At 38.0% G+C, this 17,886-nt stretch overlaps 1 protein-coding gene across 1 annotated transcript in view; it reads right to left on the bottom strand.

Annotated features, from left to right (window-relative positions):
• IL17REL (interleukin 17 receptor E like) overlaps window positions 1-17,886 on the bottom strand; it is a 48,482-nt gene that overhangs the window by 11,479 nt on the left and 19,117 nt on the right. The window contains exons 2-10 of the mRNA XM_086739911.1: window positions 16,850-16,877; window positions 10,974-11,123; window positions 10,091-10,200; window positions 8,502-8,616; window positions 6,967-7,011; window positions 4,868-5,007; window positions 4,631-4,702; window positions 2,349-2,403; window positions 559-722 (exon numbers count right to left, since the gene is read on the bottom strand). Coding sequence (XP_086596037.1) covers window positions 559-722; window positions 2,349-2,403; window positions 4,631-4,702; window positions 4,868-5,007; window positions 6,967-7,011; window positions 8,502-8,616; window positions 10,091-10,200; window positions 10,974-11,123; window positions 16,850-16,877 — 879 coding nt within the window. The remainder of the gene's footprint in view (window positions 1-558; window positions 723-2,348; window positions 2,404-4,630; window positions 4,703-4,867; window positions 5,008-6,966; window positions 7,012-8,501; window positions 8,617-10,090; window positions 10,201-10,973; window positions 11,124-16,849; window positions 16,878-17,886) is intronic.

A 17,886-nucleotide genomic window follows, 5' to 3' on the forward strand; every position in this document is an offset into this window, starting at 1 on the left:
TAAAGAGATTTAGCTTCATCTCACTTACTTTTTAGGTGTCTAAATGTTAAATATCCAAATCTAATCACAGTAGACTCTTGTGATAGTCAGTGAAAAGAGAGAGACTTTCAGAGCTAAATCCTTCCAACCTTTCTTATGTGCCTGTCTTCAGATTAGAAGAGTTTTCTTCTCAATACATCTGTTTCACTTACTTTAAAGGGAATCTGACACAAATAGTGTAGACTTGAACACTTATCTTTTAGACAGGAAAGTCACGGCAGATTAATAATGCCTTTATGTAAACAAAAAGCAGACCCTATTTACCCCCAAAAAATTTAGCAAACATGACTAGCTTCACAATCATCTCCACTTTTTATTTCTTAATAGTGAGTCAGTGAGTATTTTAAATAAGTCATGTGGTTAGTGTACAAGAACAGACTGTGATTATGAATAGTTTTAAGTATCAGAGAAGAAAAGAGGACTTTGCAACTACTTTTATTCCAAAATCTCTCTCTTCACATTATGCCTTTAGTAATAGCCTTCAATCTCACAGTTTGAATAAATATGCATAGCTCTTACTTTCTCAGGAAAATTTTTGGAAGAGTTTTGTATATCTTCACAGTGGTCGTTAGACTTCATTAACCTGCATAGGTTAACCATGACAAGCACAGGACAGGCTGGCTCCCAAGCTAGGGTTTGTGTCACTGGGTTATAAACAATATTATCCCATAGCGCCTTCGTATCTGTGCACAAAGAGTGGAAACATTATTCAAGATGTCTAAAAATGAATACAATTTTTCATAAATCTGGTACCTATACATGTGCTTAAAACCAAAAGCATTGCTTTTCCATTTCCTTGTCATTCTCACCAATCAGAACCACAGTGCTTCACACTGTAATGATGTAAAAATTGAATTCACCCCACAAAAGTGTTGGCATTTAACTGAGATACTCAACCTGTGAGCTTTTTCTTACCAGTCTCCCACTACGGTGATAGATAGGCATCACCAGGGCTCTTAAGTAGGCTGCACAAGCTCCTGGAAGTGCATTCTCTGCTCATCAATCACAGGGGGAGTGTAACACAAGTAAATTCCTAACCAAGGACCTTCAGTTAACTGTGTGTGGTAAACTAGAATGAATCCATACTTTAGTGACTAAAGGTCATGGTACTGGAGACTCAGATTCTGTGTGTCTTCCATAGGACTTACTTGAACACAACATATAGGTAAGAAGGTAAATTCAAGCCTTTAGCTGAATATCAAGAACTCCAACAGTAAACAAAGCTGTGCAAGTAATTCCCAATAAATAATCTCACTGTGACCCGTGAGACCAAGCCTCAGGCTGAACAGCTACTAAGAATAGAGGTTAGGACTTCATGCTGCAGATGGTCAACAGGCTTCGCTTTGATCACCTTAAAGCCAGATCTGACTACATGACGTAGACATAAGTACAGACAGAGCTTGAGCATTCTGATAAGTACTCTCTGTTGCATAGAGGAAAAAAAAATCCCTTTTTATTTAGCCAAACTGCACTCCATTGCTACAAAGGAATGGTAGTGTAACAAACACTATATTCTGCCACAATAAAATAAATTTGAAATGAAGGCTGGGCTTACTAAAGAGGAAATTCCTTCCCTACAAGAATGTAAAAGGACTGCAGTGAATGTCTATGCAGTTTAATGGAGTTTGGAAGTGCTGTTATGGGTTGGTGCTTTTATTCTCTCTCATGTTTTTTTTTTTAATCAAATACTAAAATCTCTTAATCTTAGCATAGTCTGGGGAAAAATATTGTTATACTTAAGTTGGCCTTAACATGATAAAATATTTGTTCAGGCTATGCTTTTTTCTATCTGCCTGGTAAAACGTTCACTAAAGACCTATACAGTATGACAATTTCTTTTTCAGCTGTTATCTCAGACCAAACTCTGACTTCGCTGGAACATTTTGTGTGAATAATTTCCCATTAAGTATAGGAACTCCCATATGCAGTTAACTATCTTCCTTTTCAGCTCCCTGTTCCCTCCTTTAAGGTGTTGGACGTCTTCAAATCTGTCCTTGAAGCCTTCTTCTCACATCAGAATTTCAAAGCTGACCTCAGTGTCTTTTCTTCCTTCTGACGAGTTTGCATGTACTTAAGAAAATGTGGGGAAATGACTGTAAAGTTACTTAGTGTTTATATTGGCATAAACTTGGTGAACAATTTGGTCTGAAATTAAGTTATTTTGTATACCCACAGTATATCAAACCAATATGACAATTTCCTTGAACTTTTGCAATGTATGGTATTCATCTTAGATAAATTTCAAATTGTGACATACTACGGGAGCTGCTGAAAATCACTCATATAAAGAGTAATGACACAGTACTCGCCATTTTCAAAGGGGCAAAGTTGTATCCTCCTTGCGTCTGGAATTGCCAGCCAACCCTACAATCCAAAAAGTGGCCATTAGCTAGATATTCTCAGATATACCGTTTTTTAACATTTCAGACAGAATGTGACAGAAAACATTTCCACCAAAGATAAAAATGCTATGTTAATTAGAAAGCTTTGCAAGTAGCTTTTTAAAATGGTGTTTTGCACTAGATATCTATTGTTCATTGTTAGGGGGACTGGAGCTAATGAACTAAGGTGATCCCTTCTAACACTATATCCCTACTATTTCTGAGTCATATATTTAGCCTAAGTTATTTAGAAAGTCTTCCAGTTTGATTTTTGTTAAGTTTCTTACAGTGTCATTACTTTCTAGGGGTATCAAAAGACATTCAAGAATCATAATACCAGATCTCTTGGCCTCTGTAACGGTAAAGGATATAATCTTAAAATCTGAGGACTAACATTTAACCCAATCTGCAAGTAGTACATATGCATAGCTGTTCCTATACCTTAATTATGTAGATTCATGTCCAAATGTTTCTATTACTCACAGTTCCCATCTATTTGCTCAGCAAACATATTGTGGGATTTTATGTGTATATGCTGAGAGGAATAATATCTTTCCAGTGACCTTGTACATTTCAGAGTGGAATAAAAAAAATCCCTAGGTTTGGAAGGGACCTTGTGGTTCAACTTGCATATTAAGGCATGTGATTTTAGGTGCTTACAACATACACATCTGAGTGTGACTAAGGTGCCCAAATTGCTATTTATAGTAGCCATATGAAGATCTAGCCAATGTAGCCAGTGGAGTCTACAGTGCTATCCAGCACATCCCAAAATAGCCACCTACATCTGGTTAGTTGAGTAAAGGACTGCATTAACTAGATCTCCATTGACTATAAGAGTTTGGACATCTAATTCAAATGTAGATATCTACATCTGGATATCTACATTTAAGTATCTTAATCTCCAAGGTAAATTCTACCCCAAAATTCACTGAGAAACTAGGTTCACATAGTATCTTTATATCTTACCAAAATAATTTTAGTTTGGTGACTTTTTATTCCTTTTTATGAAAGCTATTCCAAAATCTTACTTCTCCAATTATCAGGAAAAAAAAATCTGTAGCTATCCTGAATATATTCATGGAATTAAGATTATCCCTCTTCGTCCTTTTGGCAAGAATGGCTTTAGCTTAAAAAATCGGTTCTTTTTTCCGATGTGTATTTAGACACAAACATATTTTCTCTTTGCATGTGTTTTACCAGGTTAATGCAAACATGTTCTTTGAATCTCCTTTATAAGACAGTGTCTCCATTCCCCAAGCATTCTAGATTTTTGTGTACATCTTGCATTTTAATTAATCTTTCTTGAATATGGATACAAGAATTGCCAACAGTATTTCAAAGAAGTCCTTGTCCCTACTTTCCTGTTAGCTTGAAATAATCTAACCCACTAGACCGTTGTTCATGTTTATGTCATGTAAGCATGTTAGTTTAATTATCCTGAGATGAACTATTACACCCAGATCTGTTTTCCTCCACTGTTATTTCTAAAAGAGGACTTGCATCGTACAGCAAGAATTCTCATTCAGAGCAAGTGCATGAACTTGCACTTCATACATTACACTTCATTCTCCTTCAGTTATTTCACATATTAAGATCTCTAATCTCTTCCAATTATCCCGATCCTCTTCCATTTTGATTACACCTCTCAACTGTACTGTCAGCAAATCTCATTAACAGATTCCCACCTTTTGTGCCTATATTATTGATGAAAACAGTTATATAAGAACTGCTGTAAGTGTGGTCCTTAAATAACCTTCCTACTAGCACAGCCCCATTCGACAGGAGCAGTCGAGTCAGCCCTCCAGCTAGGTATTATCTACCACATAAATCTTGTTCTCACTCCCAGCTTCCTCAATTCCTCTTTTAGTTTCTCATGCAATACTATATCAAATGCTGTGCTGAAATTCAGTCAGATTAAATTTTCTCTTTTCATTGCATATAAAAAAAAATCAGTCAAATTAATCCTACACAATACTTCCCATAAATTAATGTAAATTGTATCCCATTTTCTTATCTCCATGTTTTAATTAGTATTTCCTAAAAAATCTGTTCTACATTTACATAATCATAAGGTCAGATAAGCCTTAGTCAAAAACTTAGGCCTAGAGCCTTTTTCTATAGATTTTTCCTCCATTCTTAGCACAAATCCCAGATAAAATTCCTTTAATCAGAAACACAAGTATATACCAAATTTGAGACTGCATTACCTCAATGCAAAGACAAGGGAGTAGCTGAGAATATTTCAAAGAAACTGATTTTAAAGGTTCCTTCCCTTTTATCTGAAATGAAAAAGATGGTCATGAATCCAGGACAGTAAATTACTTTTAATAAAGCTAAATAAAGATATAGAAGGCCATGTCCTATAACTTTGACCTCAATGAGAATTTCCACCTACAGGTCACCCCCCCCATCAGTTCAACAAACTGCTTTGAGCTTTAACTCACCACAGCAAATGCTCCTACATCTTCACAGGTAAACCATTTGTGGCACAGGCGAACATAATAATCTTGATCTTGAAGAAAGTTGGATACATTCACTGATATGATTTTCCTTGCCCTGTCTACATTGTAATCAAACTTTCTGGCTGAAAAAGAAAATTCAAGCATGAAATTATCCCATCTGGTTCTCTATTACTGCATTATTTCTATTTTATTATTTCTTTATAACCCAATGGAGATTAAATTCAACATCTATAGATTCTTACCTATGATTTTTAAATTATTTTTATATCCTGATATTCCTAAAGATATTATGAGATACAATAATTTCCATGACAATAAATTTCAATATTATTCAGTTTTAAATTAGCACTGGCAATAATGAGAGGCCAGGACACCTACCTGTACCCCACCAGTGTTGTACCCCACCAGTACTTCAAAGTTAGTACTTGAAATCTTATGTAGTTCATGTACAAATACTTGAAATATACACACTAATACTACTACAAAAGCTGATTATCCCAAGGTTGCAACTTCATTCAACAGAGAATATGTGCAACTATATTAGACAAATATAATATGTGAGGGAGATACGGGGGGGGGGTTATATCCATGGGTATGTCAAAATCAGGATAGTAGTTTGCCAAATTAATTTCAATGTGTTTATGAGATCTGACCATACATAAGATATAAAACCAGCAATTCAAAGTGAAAGGACACAAACCTGTTTCCAAAAGCTCAAGTGTTAAATAGGTTGTTGTTCTGGTTTTGTTAGTGAGGGGGGGCCTAAGGTGGTAGCTTCTGTAGGAAACTGCTAGAAGTCGCTCCCCTTTGTTCAGTGGACTCGGCCAGGCCTAGGGCGGACCCGCTGCTGGCCAGGGCCAAGCCAATTGGTAGCAGAATGTCCCGTGATAACGCCTCTGCGATAACGTATTTAAGTAGGGGAAAACAGGAAAAAAAGAGGAGGAGGAGAAGATGTGAAGCAGCTGAGCGGGGGGCAGAGAGGGGGAGGCGCGAGCCTCATGGGCCTTGCAGGCCTCACCCTCTGGCCTCCCGCTGGGCAGCCGAGTGGGCCCAACTCGGCCTGGCCCGGCTGCAAGAAGTGGAGAGGATATGAGAAGTGAATAAGATGTAAAAAGGATCCTGAGAGATGTCTGCCAGCCTGTTGTGAGGAACGGCTGCAGACGCCAAGGTCAGTGAAGAAGGAGGGGGAGGAGTAATGCAGCTCCTGGCCAAGATTCCTCTGCAACTCGTGGTGAAGACCATGGTGGAGCGGGTTGTCCCCCTGCAGCCCATGGAGGTCCACGGAGGAGCAGAGATCCACCTGCAGCCCGTGGAGGACCCCACGCCGGAGCAGGTGGAGGCCTGAAGGAGGCTGTGGCCCGTGGAGGGCCCACTGGGGCAGCTGTTCTAGAGGGACTGCACCCCGTAGAAGAGATGACCCACGCCGGAGCAGTTTCACGAAGGACTGTGGCCCGTGGGAGGGACCCCACGCTGGAGCAGAGGAGGAATGCGAGTTCTTCCCCTGACGATGATACAGCGGCATAAAACAACGCGTGATGAACTGACCGCGACCCCCATTCCCTTTCCCCCCACCCCGTGCCGCTCGGGAGGGGAAGGTAGTAGAGATAATGTTAAGCCCGGGAAGAGGGAGGGGTAGGGGGAGGTTATCTTGTTCCCTGTCTCATTCTCGTGCTAATTTTAGAAATAAATGAATAGTTTTCCCCAAGTCGAGTCTGTTTTGCCAGTGACGGTAACTGTAAGGATTTCTCCCCGTCCTTATCTCAAACCTTGAGCTGTTTTTTCTTATATCATCTCCTCCTATTTTCTTGGAGGGTGGGGGGAGCGAGAGACAGACTGCGTAGTCTGGTCCCGATCGGGGCTGAACTACGACAGTTGTCAATACCTTTATCTGCTATCTAGCATTTACAAGTCAACATAAAGAAACAAGTTTTCCAGGACATTACCTATCAAGTACATGCTAATTCTAAGTAGAGCTAGTTGCAAATCATCTTTTTTTCCCCTGCTTATTCAGCTATGAAAACATATCATTCTATAGGTCACTAGAAATATCTCACAGCTTTATGTTGTATAGATCAGCTCACCTGAACAAGCTGGAATATATTTTCCCACATCACTGTTTCTGCAATCTGCAAAATAGAAGCCAGAGTTTTCTTCAGTGCTGCTTTATTTATACAACTGTGTAAATAAACTGCCAAATTATCCAATAGCTCCCCAACAGGAAATCTTTATCCTATACCCCTTTTTAAAGGCAGATTTACATCCACTTCTAGATAAACAGCAAAAAAAGAAAAGTATCTTTACCACACACAGAGATTATATCACAATTTGCCTTAAGGAGCTATCTCACCAGTTTGGGCTTTCCACTGGAAAACCTCATCAGCAGCTTCAGGTGGCAATCTAGGATATAACACTGCACTTTTTTACCTAGTATCTAACAATAATTTAAGTAATAATAATAATAATAATAATAATAATTTAAGTTATGCTTTCCTTGAAAGCTCTTCCTGTTGTGGAAGAGGCCAGGCAACATTTTCAGAACTAATATCAAATATCTATATCTCTGAAACTTAGATCTTGATTTAAGAATACTAAATCAGCTCATAATGTGCTGCCTACTGTTTTCACCTCTCCTTGCCTAACTCAGTATTAGAGTAGCACTAGGATGAGGGGTAATGGTTTTAAAATAGAGGGAGGTAGATTCAGACATATGGAAAAATTTTTTGTAAAGTGTCTTAAAACTGGGCTTTATGAAACCTTCTTTTCCCCCCTCTTTATTCACTTCAATAGTGAGTTGGGATTTATCAGAAAATGAAAGGCTTTTTAAATACAAAAAGGCTTTGCTTCTATGAAAGTGTGAAACAGCCACAATGTGCCTGATATCTTGTGCAAGGGGTGATACCGTACCAAGGGGCAAGGGCAAGAGCCACACACCCACAGGCTCTGGAGATGGGAAGGCAGGACAATCCCAGGCACTGGATCAAGGAAGGGGTCTCATTTTTGCACCACCATTTGATGCACTTGTCTCCACTAGCCACACTGTATCTTGGTTGGACCACAGTGCTGAATCTATTTTTAAATGCATATGGTTGGCACTTTACCCCGAAAACATGGAAAAATGGTACCTTATAATATTCAGTTACATGAAAACAAGCAATAGAATGGCTAGCTAATAAAATTAAAATGAAATTTTTTTACACTTTCTTATTAAGCTTTCCTCAATCTCTGAGACCACTCATGGTCTAACTATGAAGAGAAGCAGAGGCTGCATCTTACACACAGGGAGCACACAGGATGGAACCTGCAGGCAGACAAAGAGCATGTGCCAATCACAGGAAGGCCAATTAGGACAAGGGCATAGTGTAGTTCAGTTTTCCATGTACTTCTAGATATAAACTCTGGTCTCTGGTTTTTACAGCAAGTTAGATATTTATATGCACAAAATAAACCATCAAAATGTAGAAAAAGACTGGTTCTGGCATGATCTACTATCTCTTAGATCAGTAGATCCCAGAACATGATTTGGCTTTGCCTTTGGGTGGGTTTTTTTATATGGCTGGGTTTTTTTTCTTTGAAAAGATGTCTCTTGAAAAACATCTGGTTTGAGATGTTTTCCTACCTTCAACATAGTATTCCTGACTCAGCTTGACTTCACAGTAATTTGGGACTGTTTTCATGGTCACATAGATGTGTTGTGCTACATTGACTTCAATGCAATTGAATTGTACCTGTACCTGTTTAAAACATTTATAAAATCAAGTTTGTGCGTGACTTCCAGAATACATGAAAACCACTGGTTATCAGAGTTAAGCAAACAATATTCTTTGTTTAGATTTATTTATATTTACAAGGAGCACTATGCAGTCTCAGATATTGTAGCATTAAGAACGTAAAGCAGATACCACTTAATGAAAGGATTTCAAAGAGCATCACCACTTCTAATCCAGGATGCTGCTATCTTCCTCACTTCCAGAAATCCAAATATTTACAAGCTATCAAATAATCCTAAAACCACAGAAATACAGGTACCTAATGCTTATTGAACTTCAAAAGCAAAAATGTCTTCATACTACCAAAAGTCCTAGTTTGTAGCATTTTACAAGCACAAACACTTGCAGAACAGGAAAAAAAAATGTCTGTTTAAACATTTAATGACAACTTCAGCAAATTTATTAATTCCAGTAATAGTTTGTGAGAAAGAAAGTAATTTAGGAGACAGAAGTTGAAGTCGAATTGTAGCAGGTCATTCCCTCACTGATAGCAGTAATTACTACATTCCATGTAGGTTTTCACGTTGGATATACTACTATTTAGTATAAGGCATTTGGAGGGTAAAAGACATCTTATGTTACCATTCTAGCCACTGAACTGAAACTAAGAAAATTTAATTAAATATGCTTGCTGAGTCTTGCCTATAAAACTCACCTTACTCTAAAAGCTACCAATTGTTCACTGCTGGCCCTGCGTCGCCTATAGGGACGTTTGATCATCAAGTGATACAGAGCGTAAATTGCAATTGCAGTTTGGGAGAATAACTCTGTTTCACATGTGCAATCAATATAACATTTACAAAGCACATTAAGTAACGCATTTTGCATGGGATTAATAACAGTTATCCACCAGTAACTGAAAGCAAAAATTAAATCTCTCTTAAACAGTTGGTCAAGGATGGTTTGTTTTTTTTTTCCTCAGTTGCAAATTTTAACAACAAATACTTCTGGGTTTAGTTAGTAAAAAATTGTACTCTGCTGTTGCAATTATTACCGTGGGTTTAGGGCAGATGGGTACAAGTGTTTAGGCACTTGGCTGTCTTCTAGATATGTAAATTGCATTGACATGGTTGGACTTAAATCATATGTATGCACTTAAAATCCCTGTGGATTGTTGTTCCTAGCAATTGGAGTTACAAAAGCTTCCCCACAATTTGGTGGGCACAAAAAGAAAGATAGCAAGATTGATATGAAAATTAGGCTTTGCAGAGGTAGCTTCTCTTGCAAAAAGGGAAGTAAGAAGTACGAAAATGGTGGAGAATTGAATTATAGATTATAAAGGGACATTTTGTTATGGAGTTTCATTTGAACCATACATTTCATTGCAGTTTTCCACAAAATCAATAAGAGAATAAAATAAGAGAGATACAATATATATATTTTTTTTCCAAAGGCACATAAAGATTTAAATTAAAAGTAACCCAAAAAAGGAGTGTACCTTCTTTCCATTAAGCATCTTGCTTTTTTTCCTAGCAAATCTCACATTTGTGCACTGAGATTGCTGTGTGTCCAGTGAAAGAGAACATATTTCCAGCCCACGGATATTTTCTGAAATGAGTTAGGAATAGATTTCAAAAATATAATCGGAGCATCTTTAAGAAAAACAAAAAGTAAATTAAAATATACCATATTGTAAGCTTTCATTCTAAGTGAAAAGCACGTGTATTTTATCTCTGTTAAAAAAAAAAGAGCATTATATATAACACACACATGGGGTAGGAGCAAGGATTTAATACAGATTGCTATCAATTAAAGCTTGCTTTATGCAAATTTTAAAAATAAACCTATTAACTCCGAGTGAAGCACACCAGGAAATATCTAAACTGTAACATGCTAAGCACATGAATGGCAGAGTGCTAGTAAAAATAGACTATGCCCAAAAAGTTTGAGTGCTTTCATTTTATTTTTGTGCAGAATTGTAACTTCAAACACATAAACTGTTTCTCCTTCAGTTGGGGCCGTCACCCGTGGCTGAGTTACCAGGGCAGACAGAATTAGTGTGTGTGCGTGCATGCATGCGTGTCAGAGCAAGAAAGAAGGGCAGCAGTATGCTTGGGGCACTGGCAGAGGACAAGTGAAGTGTTTTATGTTGGAAGTAAAAATTCAGTTGTCTTGAATTCATTATCCTAGTTTTCATTCTCTTGAGAAGGGCCAGAGCTTTATCCTGGTTTGTAGTAAAATGGTTTCACAAAAAAAATCTTACTGATACAATTACATGAAAGCAGCTTTGGCACAAATATTGCAATACAGAACAAAATTTGGCTGAACAGTTATAAACAAAAAGTAAACAGAAATTATTCAGTAGCAGATCTGCTTCCTACCATCTAGATTCAGAGTTCCTTTAACATTTAAATGAAGAGAGCATGGGCTTCCTTGGATACATTTCATCACTGTTGAGATCTTCATGCTTTTCAGTACCATAGAAGATAAAGATGCAGGAGCATCATGGCAGAAGCTGTTAAATATGCCACCTACAAATGGAAATACAAAGACAGAGAAATTTCATTGGGCACAGGATATTGGGGGATATTGAGGGGCGGGGGGGGTGGGTCGAAGAAAGCACCAAAGGCGAAGCACCAGCTCTACTGAAATCAGTAGGAAAGTCTCCATTGGCTTCAGCAAAACCAGTACTTTACCTAAGACCTTCACGTGACCAACAAAGCTAGTTGGCTTCCCTAGCAATGCAGGGGGCTTGCAAAGAACTGCATTACGGATGGCATTTAATAATAAATTTCCTGGGTTAGGGAAGTATTAACCCACAAGAGGAAGGAATCACACTTTGAACAGTTAAGGCTAGCAGAGCACACCTAGACTAATAGTGGTTTTAAGTAATCCAATCTGCTAGATCATGGCTAGACTAATAGTTTATTTAAACTTGTTTTCAAAACCATTACTTGTACATTGTGAGCACTCTCATAGGTAGTGTTTTAACTTTAGGATTAGCTGATGGTCTCAACTGCTGTTGAAATATCATTTTCACACAAGAGGGCACCATTGCATTCCTAGTCATGGAAAAGTCCCTCACACCTACAGATTTCCTTCACCTTTAGACCAGAACAGCAAGAGTAGAATAAATATTATCCAGGCCTTCTTCAAGTTGTAAACAGTAGGCATAGAAAACAACTACTATTGTCTCATCTTATTTTCTTATGCAAATTTAGTCATCCCAAAGCCTTAGGATGTGGGTTTGTACAGCAGACTCCTGTAGGCTAATGTAAAAGAAAAAAACAGTCTTAAGGCCCAAAATCTCATCAGTTAGGTATTTTTCATCTCTTTTTACTTCTCAGACTGTCCTGCAGAGAAATCAGTTACTTGTTTATGACTTTATGTCAGTACAGTGGATTTAATCCCCAACACATTCCTTGGGTTTCTCTGCCTCATATGCATTGTTTGTAATCCCAAAAATTAAGAATTCAAGAGACTGTCAGAACAAATAGCTAGGGAATTGGATTTTGTCCCTTGGCTTTGTGGTATACAATGCAACACACTTCATTTTAGCTGCAACTACATCATAGCAATTTCTTTGAATTACTTCTTACCCTTCTCACTTTGGTACATAGCATGGAAGTTAAAAGACACCCAAGTAAAACAAAGAATTTCACTGCACATTCTGTCCCCCCTGGGGAGAGGCTGCAAGAAAACCATTTGACTTGCATTAGTCATACTCCTGAACATACTCCTAGGAGGAGTCCAACTAGAATGGTGAAGAGCATAGTATGAAACAGCAGTGCCATGATACTGTGCTTGCCATAAAATACAGGATAACACTCTTAATCCAAATCATCAGGAAAAGGTACCTCCCTCAATATCTAGCCAAGAATTGTCATCAAGTACGGATGTCCAAGACACATCCACAGTTCTCACAGAGGAAAGGTAGGATGTGAAGGAGGAAGAGCAAAGCTTATCCTTACTTTCCCCTCCAATGAAGGAAAGTGCTCTAAATTTAAATAACCAAAGTGTATTAACTGGTACAAAACCTGTTCCTATATTATGAGATTCTGACTTTCACAGTGTTCAGTTGCAGCTGAAGCCCATTGTCAGGGATCGGATACTGACAGGTGTAGGACGTGAAGACAGGCTGACGTAAATGTGGTACCTTGGCTCGAGTCTGTCCGGCCATAAGGTACCCTCACACTTGGCATCAGGAGAAATAAGTCCTGCATTATATATATTAAAAGTCAGAAAAGACAAATGCTTCACACCTGAATCTCCACTCCATTATCTTGGTTTTGTGCCATTAAGCATTTTTTGGAGGCAACAGGATATGCTGATATGGACCAAGTGGAAAAGAATGGAAAAACAAGGACACTTTACCTCAACTGACAGCAGAGTCAACTCTCAATTATCCAAGGTAATATTGGCAACGAAGACAATTTGTGCAAACCAAAGAAAAAATACAGATCATTCAAAATATACAAATTAGGCTTTAAGAGCAATGGAGTACATTGACTTCTGAAGAATTTGTAAGCATGTTTCCACAGAGATGAGGCAGCCTTAAGAAGTACGGTGCACAGCAGCCAGATGTGAACACTATATTCCATGTTCCAAGACTGGGTGATGTAATAATCCTGAAGGTATCTCAGGATGGAGACGTATTGTACAACATCTAATCAATCCATCCACAGTTAATTGGGAGGTTATTATATTGCAGAATTACCTGATAATTATTACTAATAATGTGGTACGTCATGATTAGTTTTGGCTCTGTCTCTTTGCTCAGAAAGGGGTTTTCTTGACTGCATTGTATGACATGCAGCTGCAGACACCAAATGGTATCCAGGAGCAACTGTTTCTGCTTAATTCCTTGGGTGTTAGTGTAAATGTCTTGATCCAGGCCTAATCTTGCCTATTCCCATGTCTGTGTAGAAATTACTTAAGGGAAGAGCAATATATATATATATATATATATATATACATTGTCAAAGCTGACAGTTCTTTGCAAAGTCTTACCTTTGGGCAAATTTGAGCATATTATTTAACTCTACTTATTTTTAGGAGAGATTGTCATGATTTATTTGAATTCAGTTCTTAGTTATTACTGCCTGAGGTATGGTATCATCAGATGTCACAGGCTTGGAACTATCTCAGGAGAATCCTAAGTCATACCTAGGTGCACTGCTGCCATTGGATCAGTACCAGGCAGATGCACAAACACAATTTTAAGGACTACTGTCTGCCCATAAGCAGGGACATTGTCTTCCTTGATCACAGTTTCTACCTTCAAACTGAGAACAAGTAAGTAATACACTGGATAAATTACATTATTGTTCCATTTTGGATTTTTCCCCATTAATTTTATGATATAATTGCAAAAGATGCTGCAAAACTCATTATTAATAATTTAAATGGCTATCATGCATGAGGATATTAGGTTTGAATCACAATAAATATATGAAACAAGGAAGAGCTGATAGAAAATAATTCTCATTCTATAAATCATCACAGTATGAGACTCATTTCTGACTGATTCTTCAGTAAACTGTTACCTTATCATCCTTTAATCTCCCCCTTAGATAGTTTCCTCTGGAACACACACCTCTTTCCTTTTCTCACGAGCAGTTTGATCTACACTCCAGAAGACATAAAGATACATCTTGCCACACAAACAATCTGCTGAGTAAATCTTGCCTAAATTTTATGTTTATGAATTATAACTGTAATTAGCCCTACATGAGAGAGGAATTGTTGCTGCAATAAAAGATTCCTTAATTATGGACACGTATAAGCCCAAGCATAAAAAAGCCAAGGCTTATTATTCAGCATGTAGACACTTTCCTCGTACATTTGCCATCAGCTTAACCACAGCAGATTATTTTCGTATCTGATGATGCAGCAATCAACTCAGAACTGTCACAATAGCAAAACACACCTTATGTACACTTGTATAATAGAAGCCAGAGCTGAGCAATGAATACGCAATAGAAATGATTAGACGGATAATTTAAAGCCTGAGGCAAGAAGATTAAATTGGAGAACAGCAAAAAAAAAAAATTCCAGAGAAAACTCATTAATAACAGGCCCAGGCCAACACCCAATAGGAATTCTTAACTGGTTTCTTTGTCTGATATTTCTTCCCTACAAGAAATGCAAGATTCTGAACTACTTAAGATACTGACAGTGCTAAATCTGTGAGCATAGCCACACTAAAATTGCTTCACTGGAGCATCATTCCATGAGTATGAATTACAGTAGCATTTCAAGCCTATTTGCATATGATTTACCACAGTATCTGCTGCATCTCTGCGTTAGGATGATTCAACCAACTTCACAAACAAACTAAATATGCTCTCCTAAGATAACCACAGGGTGCACTTCAGCTAATAAATACTGAAATTCAGTTCTTAAAAGTAGGTGCACCAATTATGGAATTGATTAAATTTCAGACTGACAGCCTCTCTTTCACAGTATATTGAATGCACAGTAAATTAGAAGGGTTTCACAGTTGTACATTCGAAAAGTATTTCAGACTTTCAAGGATAATGGACAACACGGTGACATACCATGCCAAATACATTTTCTGAGAATGTAAGGCTTTTTAAAAATCATTGATATATTAATATCAATGTCTGTATGTATTACAGTGAATTTCAAACACTACAGTAGCCCTTTGGTACTACTAACAATCTAGAAGAGCAGAGTCAAAGGTACATTGCCAAATACTACTGAGCTGATAGCTGCAAGTTCTAGGAAATAAAGTCAGCTTTTTGTTACAGATAAAAGCAATGACTACTGCAAAGGTTCTCTATTATACAGTTAAGGTCTTTTAAGGTAATTTTACCTCAAATAATAAAAAAGAATGACTATAGAAAAGGAAGTATAGAGATGAGTATACACCCACTGTTGCACAAGTGGATTAGGATGAAGACTAAAAAACTGTTTTTTCGTCACTCCTATAAAGCTGAGTCATCATGTTACCTGTATTAAGGACAGCTGACAAGTCATTTTCAGGCACCACTGAAAACTTACAACCAGCTCTGCTTCACGTACATCATCTTGAAAGATAAGGATCTTTAGTTTAAAACTCTTCAGTGCCCAAAGTCTATATCCAGCTAAGAGTTAAACATCCAGTTTACGCTTATGTGCATCATCTAAGTACCCCTGGCAGTCAAGAGAGGGAGAACACCTCTCACCTCCCTCCCAGCCCATAATTCACCTTGTCCTAAGACGGGTGGAATGAATCACCACTTCGTGGTACCTGTAGCGAGTCTCCACTATCTAGGTCTGCATTTGTGTCATACCCAGCACTGATTTTAACTCATAACCAACAGTATTTCAGGTGCCGTTCCCTTTGAGACTTGGGTTGAAGGGTTGGTTTCCTCAGCCTGTACTGCCCGAGGGCATGAAGGCATGCTTCAGCTAGGCAGAGCAGAGGTCAAAGCTCCTCTTTCTCTCCTCTTCTACAATTCCTTCCATGTAGTTTGTGTAACTAGCAGCTCAGCTGCCTAATCCTAAAAGATTAATTTGCAGTCCTTGAACTAGCCACCGACGGTTCACTCTCTGTGCCAGTTCAAGGCTTGAGACTTTTTCAGGTGGGACTTTTAACTGCACCCCTTCCACACCCATGTTCTTTCTCTCCACCTCAACACCTGCCCCATAAACACCCTGCTTTCAGAGTAAGACTCGTGACAGCTGACGCTCGGCTCACGTCCCATGCCATAGCATCAGCATCTCACACGCTTGCGGCTCAGTGCTGCAGCTTCCCTCTCTGTGGACTCTGCCATACAGATCCAGGAAAGGCCCTGTGGAGACAAGCAGCACTCCAAGCTGGGACTTCAGCTAGGAATGTCCTCTCAGAGGGGACTACCTGCAAGGCAGCTGCCTCATACTTCCCTGTCAAGTGACTATGTGCTCTGGAGGAGCGATTGATGGAGAGTTCAGGTAATTCAAGAGCCTGTATTATTGCTGTAGGAAATAATAAAAAGTAGAAGCAATAAAAATATCTGAAGTGACTAAGCAAATTCTCCCAATGACCATCTATGGTAAGGAAAATTATAAAGCAACAATGCACAATTATTATTAACCTACTATTTATCAGAGTCTACCGATTTCTAATGTTTTCTACAAGGAAACTGGTGGTAAATACCCTTTCAAATGACAGTGACCTGATGTCACCAGGAAAGTGGATTTATTATCTGCAATAAATTATCTTTATCTTCCAAAAACAAATATAGTAAAACTATGAATAATGTGTACTCACTGGAAGGTTTGCTTTTACAGTGAATCCCCTGCAAATAGAAACAAAAATATTATATAAGCTGAGGTAACAATTAAAAAAGATTTGCTTAATCATTGTACACAAATATAAACATACCTTAAACAAGTAAACATATTCACAGTCCACAACACAAATCATTTTCAAGGTAAAAAAAAGATTTTCAAATACAGTGAAAATGCAAGTCACTACTGCATATGACAGCCTGATACATATGGGGATATAAGATCAGCATTATCCTTATTTTCCTGTATTTCTACTGAGATGTAATTGTTATAACAAGTATAACAGCTCCATCAAATACAGACATCATTTTATCAGGTACTGCCATTCACACTGACCGATTTTTTATTGTTTTGTCAAACTTTACAATGGACTGCTTCATACCAGGGCAAAGAATCCAAGTAATTTTTTAAAGGAAGATATCTAGAAATATTATATGCTTTTTAGAACATCACACTAGGGAAATGGAAGGAATTATTACAGTAATTGCAAATAAAGTTTAGAAATAAGACTTGTCTTTTTATTTCTGAGAACCATAAGGCTCAGAATCCTGAAAATGAAATTACCGAGGCACAGTACTTGCCATGTTCAAGTGGGAAAGTGTTTTTGTAAGAGGCAAAGTGAACCTGACACTGAGATTTTAACAGGTTTCCAGCTATCTTTCAGAAAGACTACATCCATTTTCCCACGAAAATAAAGACTTAACCACACACCAAGATTCTGTAGAGTAGAAAAATAACAAATCTTATTTTGAATACTATTCATGACATTCTAAAGAAAGGCTGTTACTTAGCTGGTAAATATTGTTTTCTGCTGTTCTGGCATTCCAGTTTCTGACATAGCACTTACACCAGTATTCCTTTGTATATGTCATATATGTTCCCCTCTGCTTTCCTTTAAAATCAGGGTCTCATTCACAGAGACATATTTGTCACACCCTCAAAAGGAGCAGGCACCATCCTCTGCTCTCAAACGAACTGGCAGCTCTCAGTCCTTTTAAGACATTTTAAGATCTTGTC

This window comes from Chlamydotis macqueenii, chromosome 1 (genome assembly GCF_036417535.1).
Source record: "Chlamydotis macqueenii isolate bChlMac1 chromosome 1, bChlMac1.mat, whole genome shotgun sequence".
In the NCBI taxonomy this organism is placed as follows: Eukaryota; Metazoa; Chordata; class Aves; order Otidiformes; family Otididae; genus Chlamydotis; species Chlamydotis macqueenii.